Below are 11,292 nucleotides of genomic sequence, written 5' to 3'. Positions count from 1 at the left end.
AATATTTAGACCAAAATAAAAGCGAATATCTTCTCCTGTGCAATCCCCCAACAATACAGTCGATAGGTTGGATTTGTCAATTTTAATATTTCTTTTGGCACGGCCGAAAGAACCTGCGAAATTTTGTGAAAGATTTGCAATTTTGTTGTTTTTTGAAAACAAAAGTGTTATGCATGTACTCACTGGATTTCACCGTTTCAGTTTAAAATTTTACACGACACAGAACTAGGTGAATTTGAATTTTAAGGTATCAGCATGGTCAATGTACAAGTTGAATATAATGATTTCAGATTCAGATTCAGGTTGGAAATTACAGTTTTTCGATAGACAGAATCCTGACAGCTGATAACTTATCCATTGGTCGTTCACATTTCCTCAGAAGAATAGTTGTTATCAAAGGCACAGAGTAATATCATAGACAGAGTGGCAACACTTGCATGCCTTTTGTTCCATGGTCGTCTCTGTAGATTATTGGCTTTTCATATTAAAATGAGCTTAAAAGGTGTTAAACTTTTTGGAGGCTTGGTTTGTGGTTGATAACTACACGAGATTATGCGAAACATACGACGAGATGGCATCGTACTGCCAGTCGCGTAGCAACCATGGTTACTTTGTGAGCTCTCAGGCCAGAGAAACACTGCCTCACGCCAATCAAAACATAACACGCCAGCAGTTTCATAAACATGTCCTTTCTTGGCGCACGTGTAAAAGACGGTATGACTGACCGTAAACCATTAAGTAAAACCAGACAGTATCGATAAAAGACTTTCAAATTTGGTTCAAACACACTCATTATATATTCATAAAAATATGAGAGGAATTTTTAAAACGGTTAAAACCCACTTTCCTGAAGCTCAAAACACTTCCGTTTTCGCCAGCACATCAATTCCGATCAGCACCACACGACAACAACAACACAAGCTTTGTCGAACATACTTTCGCTGAACAATTGGTGAAAATCCGAAAATTACCGAAGGGTGCATGGTCGGCACTCTTCGGAAAAGAGAGCCAAGAGCTTCGTGAGGCGAGGCAAACATGGATTGCTTACGTAACCGCTTCACGCCTTAAACAATTGCTGTTGCCACTCTGTCTGATATTACTCTGTGTCAAAGGCATGTAATTATGGCGTGTTGACTTAATCTGATTCTGTATGGTTAGGGTGCAACGGGCGAATATCACTAGTTATCTTCTTTCGGAGCACGATTTTGTTAACATGTTTGGTTTCGCTGCATTGAATTCTGAGCGGAACAACATAAAGTTTAGACAAAAAAGTGTAGAATATTAAAAACACCTGAAAATATTAATGTGACTCGGTTGTTTTGATTGTTTCACTGCCCAAAAATCAAGGTCGAGCTGTGGTAGCGTGTGAATTTGGCTTATATCACTTTCTACTCTCAAAATATTACGCCTGCTCTATAACCCATCAAATGGGAAACAGTATGATGGTCGGCCATCATAACTGTCATTGTTCATTCGATGATAGAGTCGTGACACTGTCCGAAGATTGGAACTGTGAGTGTAAAGAGAATGTTACTCACATTCCGCAACCGAAAATCATTGGGTGATAAGCCGATAGAGGCAAAATTCGATGTTTCATACAGTTGCAAGTGATCCAATATACCTCTCCATACACGTCTATGTTCGATCTAATTTTGTCGGATTTCTGATTGCTTTATACACATGTGACGGAGAACAGGCTGGCGTCAGAGCGAGCAGCAGTAATGATGTGTGATCACGTGAGTCACTTCTTACAAAATCTCGGGGGATTTTCCCTCAAGTGGAGAAAATAATGTTGGGGTCGAGGGGTTTATGGAAGGCCGGTTCACAGGAAACATGCAATCTGTTTTTTGGGTCTGATGCTAGAAGGTATAGGAATAATTGCAATATCAGGATGTGCTTTCAACGGAGATTTCTATCCTTGTGGAAATTGTCGTCCTTTTTTATTTTTGCTGCTTTTTCATTCGTTTATTTACTACCCTGTGTCCTGCTACTATAGTTTCGCTCTCCAGTTTGCTCGTCTCCTTGCTTTTCTATTTGTATTTTACGCAAACAAGACATTCGGTCGGGACATCCTTGTTCTAAAAGTACTATGGCATGTCTATAATTCAAATTCGAACACAATCTCACCACTCATGTCACGTGGCACAGGCTTTCAGACTCATGCCACGAGGTAGAGAGAATCAAGATGACGTCACATATAGAGACAATCATGAGACTTGCGTACAATCTTCAACCAGAGTTTTATCCGCGATAAAAGGCGAGATGTAAAGACGCAATGAGAATTTGGAAACCACGTGACCTATGTCGACATGGTAACGCGCCGTCTTCCAGTTTCGATCACAACCATATTCCTGTGATACGCGCAATCGATCATGATGGAAATCTTATCTCTCTGTTTCTTCACAGCATTTAATTTGCTTGAATATTGACTCTTCATCATGCTCTTCACTGCGATTACTGTGCTTACTTTGATGTTTCACAAAGTGGCCGAAACCATCAGGGCGCGGTCAGCCCAAGCCGAAAACTCTGCGAACACAGTGGACGGGCCTACCGGTGAGTCTTGCAACTTCTTTTAGGTGTAAAAGAACACTGCGCATACCAGTCGGTTGAGTTTTGTCTTTTGTCCAGTGGCATGATAACTTAGTGGGTGAACATTACCAATGATGTCATCATGTATAAAAAGTTACACAATACATATCGGTAAGACAGGGATTTAGGATGATGAAAGATTTAGTAGGCCTATATTTAAGAAACATTAAGGAAGCCAAGAACAGTTCAATATTGCGAGTAGATTGAAATGAATTCCTCTAGCTTTGCCTAAAATCGATCGATTATAATACTGCAGATGCCGATATTTATAAGTTTATTTTCGGCATTTTTAATTCCGTTTTCCGATCTGAAATTTTCACATGTCCGCCACAAAGGACATTCCTTTTTTTCTGGCGTCGATCTATTAACGGCTAGATTAGAATGCGTTGTTACACCAGCTTTGAATAGTATCTCACTGGCGAAAAGAAGTGTTGTATCGAGCATGTTGTTATGAATTTGAAAATGAAATTGATGCTGCCGTCGGCAGTCAGTCAGTGAGGACCCGAAATGTCCCGGCCCAGTTCCAGGGTTGACCAGAAGATATTTTAACAGTGACTGGTATCTTCGAAAAATACCCCAACAATCAGATTATGTGTGTCTATGTGTGAGTTTGTGTGTCTGTGTATTGGTGTGTGTCAGTGTTTCTATTCGTATTCGTGTGTAGGTTCGTTCAGAAAGGTATTTATATACGGGTATGTTTGCATATATCTATGCACAAATCTTGATAGACTCTCATGTATCCCACAAGGAGAAAAAACGAGTACAAAGCCGAATAAATTATATAAGAAAAAAGTCATATTGATCAAAAAGAGACATTCAAACATAAAATTTATAACCTGACGTTGGTGACTGCAACCTTGCTTGAAAGGAGGTATTTATTCAGTGACAGTGATTGATTGACACAGTCGCAATGATTGTGAATTCAAATAGTAAACACTGTCAAAGATTACCTGTTAATGATAATGATAGTTTTTCTAAACAAACCATATTTCTGAATATTCCACATAGTTTCCTTAAGAGATGGCTAAACTAAGAGTTTTTTTAACTTAAATTAGAATCCTTCCTTTTAGTCAATATTGCTTGTAGTCGGGTTACAACTGTGCTCATTCTCAATTTTAATGTTCGTCTCCTTATAGAATCAGAAGAAGATGATGCAAATCCAGAAAGGGCTAATGGAAATTATCACAGGCTTCAGGTATGCAATGGCGTGGCTATAGTCTTAGGATATTCTTACGGCCAGGTTGGTCATGGAGATGACGAGCCACCTAGCGATGATTCTAGTCCATTGCCTTGTTCATCTACGACCAGCATGGTTTCCAGCCCATCGACATGTGTATCAGAGTCTGATGTGGTTTCTCGTCCATCGGTATGCTCTTTCTACGACTGGCTTGCTGTCTGGCCATCGCCATCTTCATCTGTGTCTAGCTTGGTTTCTGGTTTATCACCATGTTCATCTATGACCAGCATGGTTTCTGGTCCGTCGCCATCTTCATCAGTGTCCAGCTTGGTTTCTGGTCCATCGAACTGTTCATCTATGACCAGCCTGGTTTCTGGTCCATCGCCATGTTCATCTGCGACTAGCATTGTGTCTGGTCGATCGCCATGTACCTCTAGAACCAGTTTGGTTTCTGGTGCATCATCATATTCAGATGCAACTAGTATGGCTTCCTCTGGTTCCTCACTATACGCATCTGCGACTAGCTTGGTTTCTGGTCCATCGCCATGTACATCTTCGACTAGCTTGGTTTCTGGTTCATCATCATATGTATCTGCCACCAGCGTTGCTGACGATCCAGCAACAGCAGCATCTGCTGATGCCGGTCCATCGAAAGAGTCACCGAAGTCAACTCAGAATACAACTCCACATGAATTACCAAATGGTGCAGTGGAAATCAAAGTACCACAAAACGACTTTTCTAGATTCTTGGTTAGCGAAAGGCTTGGTCCGCAGATACCACTTTCAGGATTGGATCCCATCGAACCTGATTACAGTAGCGCTTTTAATGAAGGCGAAAGTCCTGATGAAGGCGCTATTGGTATCTTATTGGACGACGGTGGAAATCCCGAGGAAGGTGCGAGTGGCACCGTTCTTTCCAGCGGAGCTGGAGGCGCATTTTCCGGTGTTGTCGAAGTGAACAGTCGCGAATTAGACCTCTGTGCGATGGTAAGACAAAATGGAAGGCAGAAGAGCGACGACAAAGCAAAGGGACATGACAGCCGTGCTAGACCAGTCAATAAAATACAGCATGGACTCGACTTTCTTCATCCAAACTTGTCAGTGCGTCTAGGCCAACAATCGGAACCAACACCTTCTGTTTCATCACCATCAATGTTATCCGACTTTCGTCGACGCTTCTCATTTGCCGATTATGCCCTGGTAAACCTTCCATCACCGACCGAAGCACTCCAGAACTGTCTGCTCAATACCAGCCCTCAACTCCAGAACCAGTTCAGGCAACGGACCATCCCGGAAGCAGCGTTTACAGCCAGGAGGTTTCCGAAAGCATGACCTTAAATGAACTTCAGCTCCAACGAGCCATTGAAGCCTCTTTGTACGAGATGTGAACCTCGTGCCAGCCTCGCTCTGGTTAGCTGGGGACGATAAGGTAATAGTACTATTATAGCACTGTTAGTGTCATTACTAAGCGTAAGAGAGTTCAAAGTGTATACTCCGATGGAAGTCTTTACAAAAGTATTTCGGTGTAAACAAAATAGTTATTGACATTATACCAATACCCGATTTTAAGTCGGCCCTTGTATGTTCTAATGTCATTATTTTCGCTTTGTGCGGGTAAGATTCAATTTTAATGGGCTTCACATCATTTTTTAAAGGTATGCAGTCACCTCTAATCTAACTAGCCCATATGATCAAAGGAGCGTTCCTTGGTATTCAAAATGCCCATCTGAGGGCCCTGTTTTAATAAGCAGCCACCTGCTTAAAATCTGTGATTGGTTAGATTTTCTCTTCCATGTTAACTGTGGAAAAATTGGAACAGGTGACAGTATACCTTTAACTCGCTCGCTCGCTCGCTCACAAACACATACACACACACACACATACACACACACACACACACAACACTCTCTCTCTCTCTCTCTTTCTCTCTCTCTCTCAGCAGAGAGAAAGATAGGAGAGATAGAGACAGACAGACAGAGTGTGTGTTGTGTGTGTGTGTGTTTGTGTGTGTTTGTGTGTGTGTGTTTCGTTGACTGATGTCCGAGTGAAATATTTTTGAAGATGAGATATTTTAAAATGAAAGAATCATTTTATTTTCTGACGGAATTGTGATGACCTGACATTAATGTGCACTCAATGGAAATGAAAAGGTTTGTTCTAATTAAGTTTTGTGAAGTCAATATCAAAGTCAAGAATCGCTTGTAAGATTCATAAATTGACAACCAAAATGACAAATGATGGCAACGCGACGTCATATATTGCCGAAGAGATTGATGTTGTGATCAATGTCATCCGGTATAACTTTTGATTGTATTTTCATATTTTTTCGTGTTTTAAAATTACTGCATTATCCCCTTACGTAGGGTATGATAATGTACAAAGTATCAGTCTCGCCGGCACAACCGAACACATACGATATGCAATGGTATTGCTGACATATGAAGGCTTTGCCCTAAGTACGAGTCACTTTAATATTGACCATGACATTGAACATTAAATACTTGCAAATTGTAATGTCACGTTGAACATTAGACATATCGACCTGATTTGGGAGTAGAAAAAAATGTTCATTTCACGAACAGAAAACAAAAGTACTTCAAACTTTACTGTAAATGGAGCTGTAGTCATGGGATAAAAGTTTGAAATGTAAGGGATATGGGAGTACTGAACACGCTGTCGACATTGGATAAGTTTTTTTAGATATGGAATATTGAAGTATGTATGATACATTCATTTATTCATACTGGATCTCGGGTTCACCGTTGTATGGCAGACCAGGGAGTAACTGTCATTTTCTACATTTTACTTTTATCCTACAGGTAAACTTTGAAGTTGACGAGGATTTCGTTATTGTACGACGTCAGTGAGCGAAAGTTTAATCATCTCATTTGGTGGACGGACGGCGAACGGTACACGAACGGGTGATGCTGAATGAGAGAGCCAGCAATAAATTGACGGTGTCATCTTTTGGGTATCTCTAGGCCAGTGATAAATCGTTAACAACAGCAACCAAACATTTGTCATAATTGATAGCTGTACGTCGGATGACCTTTCCCGATGCGTGTACGCTCAAATCAAGCAATTTCACATAATATGGTTTCTTTACTGAAGATCGACATATTGCAGTTTTTCTTCGTTTCATAAGCGCAACACATGAATCACTGCTCCCGTCTCACCTTATTTGACAGAACGTTTCCTCGCTGTGTTGTTATTTATTAATCTGGCAATAAAAATACTGTTTAAACTACAATTTGACTGCCTTTCATGAAGAATCACGTTTAACACTGAGAGTACCAATGGCGGTCCTTTCATAATAGACATGCACGTCATTTGAACATCACGGTGGGGCTCATCTAATTTTGGACAAATTAAAAAAAAGCGTTCGTTAAAAATAGGTACATGGGTACATAAAGCATTGTCCCGAAAATCTGAGAAAACAAATTATTTACGTTACTTGGTCGATCGAGCTATTACATGTATTTTATCATGCATGTGATGCTGTAAAAAACTTATAGCGAGGTAGGCTATTTTATAGTCTAAGACTGAAAGATCCGTCGCTCAAGGACGCACCCTACGCTCCCCAAGAGATGGGGCGCGTAGGAAGCGCCCTTGAGCGACGGATCTTCCAGTCTAGCTATTTTACAAAGACAAAATCATTTACAATATTTACGTCACCACCTTCCGCGAAGTAAGGTGCTATATTGAAACATTGGCATCTCCTATCAACATAAATTTGTAGCACGTTCCTCTACAAATGGATTTGAAACGTGCAAAAATAAGCTGATAGGCAAGTAGTCTCGGTTACCCAGACTCCTCTGCGCTACTGGCGAAACGTCTCGTTTCGCCAGTAGCGCAGAGGAGTCTAGGTAACCGAGACTAATAGGCAAGGAGAGAAAAGACTCGAGATGAAATATCAAAACAATTAGAAAAGTTCTGGGTAAGCATTTTTTCGCAATACCGAATTAGAGAAGGAAAGGCATACAGACAGAATGAAAGGGGTGATGGAGTAAAGAAAACGGAAAGAATCTTGCTAATTATATCTTGACATGTAGCCCGGCGAAATCCTCTTTTGAATATATTCGCAATGTAGGTCCACTTTGTGACAATATTACAATTGATTTTCCCGCATATCTACGTGCATTGGGATTGGCTGACACTGAAAGGGCAAAGGGCACTCCTTAACCCGAACTGTGGCATTCAACGCTTACGGTAGTATGCGCCTCGAAATTGAAAGACAAACTTTTGCTGACATCTTTGTAAGGAAACTGTAAATCAATCTCTTTCGAAATCAAGTCCAAATTGGTGGGATATCGTGCAAAATTTGGCCCCGGGTATACTAGACAAACAGATTACTCAATCTTAACCGACACTTGAAATTTAAAATGAACATTATCCCTGTGCTGTACCTCATTTTCGAATTTCGCAAAAACAAGCAGGTCTAATCTTTATTTTCGTTAATTCATGAGATTCAAAATGGAGTCCGATAAGAGGTAGACAAAAATTGCACTAAAGAAATTTGAGAGTGCGAATGAACACCAAAATGCACTGCAATTATTTAATTAATCAAGACGAGGTTCCGTTGTCAACGCAAGCCATGGATGTCATAACTAAAGCCAAATTACAAGTGTCGCAGAGGATTTGAACTCGGTCACTATTATTATACAACACTAAAACCTAAAACTACACAATAAAAGATATCACAGAACAGGAAAAAGAAAGAAGTTGGCAACAGCAACCGGAACATAGGAACAGTAACTTCAATAACCGAAAAGTTACAATGAAATATATCACTAATATTTAGACCAAAATAACAACGAATATCTTCTTCCTGTGCAATCCCCCAATAGAGTCGATAGGTTGGATTTGTTAATTTGAATATTTCTTTTGGCACGGCCGAAAGAACCTGCGAAATTTTGTGAAAGGTTTGCAGTTTTGTTGTAATTTAGAAAACAAAAGTGTCATGCATGTACTCATTGGATTTCACCGTTTCAGTTTAAAGTTCTACACAACACAGAACTAGGTGAATTTAAATTTTAAGGTATCAGCGTGGTCAATGTACAAGTTGAATATAATGATTTCAGATTCAGATTCAGGTTGGAATTACAATTATTTGATAGACAGAATCCTGACAGCTGATAACTTGTCCACTGCTCGTTCACATTTCCTCAGAAGAATAGTTGTTATCAAAGGCATGTAATTATGGCGTGTTGAGTTAATCTTATTCTGTATGGTTAGGGTGCAAAGGGCGAATATCACTAGTTATCTTCTTTCGGAGCACGATTTTGTTAACATGTTTGGTTTCGATGCATTGAATTTTGAGCGGAACAACATAAAGTTTAGACAAAAAAAGTGTAGAATATTAAAAACACCTGAAAATATTAATGTAACTCGGTTGTTTTGATTTTTTCACTGCGCAAAAATCAAGGTCGAACTGTTGTAGCGTGTGAAGTTGGCTTATCACTTTGTACTCCCAAAATATTACGCCTGCTCTATAACCATCAAATGGGAAACAGTATGATGGTCGGCCATCATAACTGTCATTGTTCATTCGATGACAGAGTCGTAACACTGTCCGAAGATTGGAACGGTGAGTGTACTTTCCGTAGAATGTCACTCACGTTCCGCAACCGAAAGTCATTGGCTGATAAGCACATAGAGGCAAAATTCGATGTTTCATACAGTGCAAGTGATAAGCACATAGAGGCAAAATTCGATGTTTCATACAGTGCAAGTGATCCAATATACCTCTCCATACACGTCTATGTTCGATCTAATGTTGTCGGATTTCTGATTGCTTTATCCACATGTGATGGAAAACAGGCTGGCGTCAGAGCGAGCAGCAGTAATGATGTGTGATCACGTAATTCAACTTCTTACAAAATCTCGGGAGATTTTCCTTCAAGTGGAGAAAATAATGTTAGGGTCGCTGTCTGGTCTATCGCCATCTTCATCTATATCTAGCTTTGTTTTTGGTTCATCACCATGTTCATCTATGACCAACATGGTTTCTGGTCCGTCGCCATGTTCTTAGAACCAGCTTGGCTTCTGGTCCGTCGCCATGTTCATCTGCGACTGGCATGGTTTCTGGTCCATCGCCATGTTCTTCTAGAACCAGCTTGGTTTCTGGTGCATCATCATATTCAGATGCAACCAGCATGGCTTTTTCTGGTTCCTCGCTATACGCATCTGCGACTAGCTTGGTTTCTGGTCCATCGCCATGTACATCTGCGACTAGCTTGGTTTCTGGTTCATCATCATATGTATCTGCCACCAGCGTTGCTTACGATCCAGCAACAGAAGCATCTGCTGCTGCCGGTCCATCGAAAGAGTCACCGAAGTCAACTCAGAGTACGACTCCACCTGAATTACCAAATGGTGCAGAGGAAATCAAAGTACCAAAAAACGACTTCTCTAGATTCTTGGTTAGCGAAAGGCTTGGTCCGCAGATACCACTTTCAGGACTGGATCCCATCGAACCTGATTACAGTAGCGCTTTTAATGATGGCGAAAGTCCTGAAGATGGCGCGATTGGTACCTTATTGGACGACGGTGGAAATCCCGAGGAAGGTGCGAGTGGCACCGTTCTTTCCAGCGGAGCTGGAGGCGCATTTCCCGGTGTTGTCGAAGTGGACAGTCGCGAATTAGACCTCTGTGCGATGGTAAGACGAAATGGAAGGCAGAAGAGCGACGACAAAGCCAAGAGAAATGACAGCCGTGCTAGATCAGTCAATAAAATACAGCACGGACTCGACTTCCTTCATCCAAACTTGTCAGTGCGTCTTGGCCAACAATCGGAACCAACACCTTCTGTATCATCACCATCAATGCTATCCGACTTTCGTCGACGCTTCTCATTTGCCGATTATGCCCTGGTAAACCCGTCCATCACCGACCGAAGCACTCCAGAACTGTCTGCTCAATGCCAGCCCTCAACTCCAGAACCAGTTCAGGCAACGCACCATCCCGGAAGCAGCGTTTACAGCAAGGAGATTTCCGAAAGCATGACCTTAAATGAACTTCAGCTCCAACGAGCCATTGAAGCCTCTTTGTACGAGATGTGAACCTCGTGCCAGCCTCGCTCTGGTTAGCTTGGGACGATAAGGTAATAGTACTATTATAGCACTGTTAGTGTCAGTACTAAGCGTAGAGAGTTCAAAGTGTATACTCCGATGGAAGTCTTTACAAAAGTATTTCGGTGTAAACAAAATAGTTATTGACATAATACCAATACCCGATTTTAAGTCGGCCTTGTATGTTCTAATGTCATTATTTTCGCTTTGTGCGGGTAAGATTCAATTTTAATGGGTTTCACATCATTTTTTAAAGGTATGCAGTCACCTCTAATCTAACTAGCCCATATATGGTCAAAGGAGCGTTCCTTGGTATTCAAAATGCCCATGTGAGGGCCCTGTTTTTAAAAAGCGGCCACCTGCTTAAAATCTGTGATTGGTTAGATTTTCTCTTTCCATGTTAACTGTGGAAAAATTGGAACAGGTGACAGTATACCTGTAACTCGCTCGCTCGCT

General features: G+C 41.0%; 1 protein-coding gene across 1 annotated transcript; it reads left to right on the top strand.

Annotated features, from left to right (window-relative positions):
• Positions 1 to 2,438: 2,438 nt before the first annotated feature.
• Positions 2,439 to 5,098, top strand: LOC139118977 (uncharacterized). Its single transcript, XM_070682577.1, has 2 exons — positions 2,439 to 2,553; positions 3,726 to 5,098. The coding sequence occupies exons 1-2, from the start codon at positions 2,439 to 2,441 to the stop codon at positions 5,096 to 5,098; spliced, it is 1,488 nt and encodes a 495-aa protein (XP_070538678.1).
• The last annotated feature ends 6,194 nt before the right edge of the window (positions 5,099 to 11,292 follow it).

Source organism: Ptychodera flava, chromosome 19, assembly GCF_041260155.1.
Source record: "Ptychodera flava strain L36383 chromosome 19, AS_Pfla_20210202, whole genome shotgun sequence".
Taxonomy (NCBI): domain Eukaryota; kingdom Metazoa; phylum Hemichordata; class Enteropneusta; family Ptychoderidae; genus Ptychodera; species Ptychodera flava.
This window is presented reverse-complemented; position numbering and strand designations above follow the sequence as displayed.

Coding starts and splice junctions, on each gene's coding strand:
- LOC139118977 (XM_070682577.1), top strand. CDS start 2,439: ATGCTCTTCACTGCGATTACTGTGCTTACTTTGATGTTTCACAAAGTG. Junction 2,554..3,725: donor CACAGTGGACGGGCCTACCG/GTGAGTCTTGCA, acceptor GTCTCCTTATAG/AATCAGAAGAAGATGATGCA.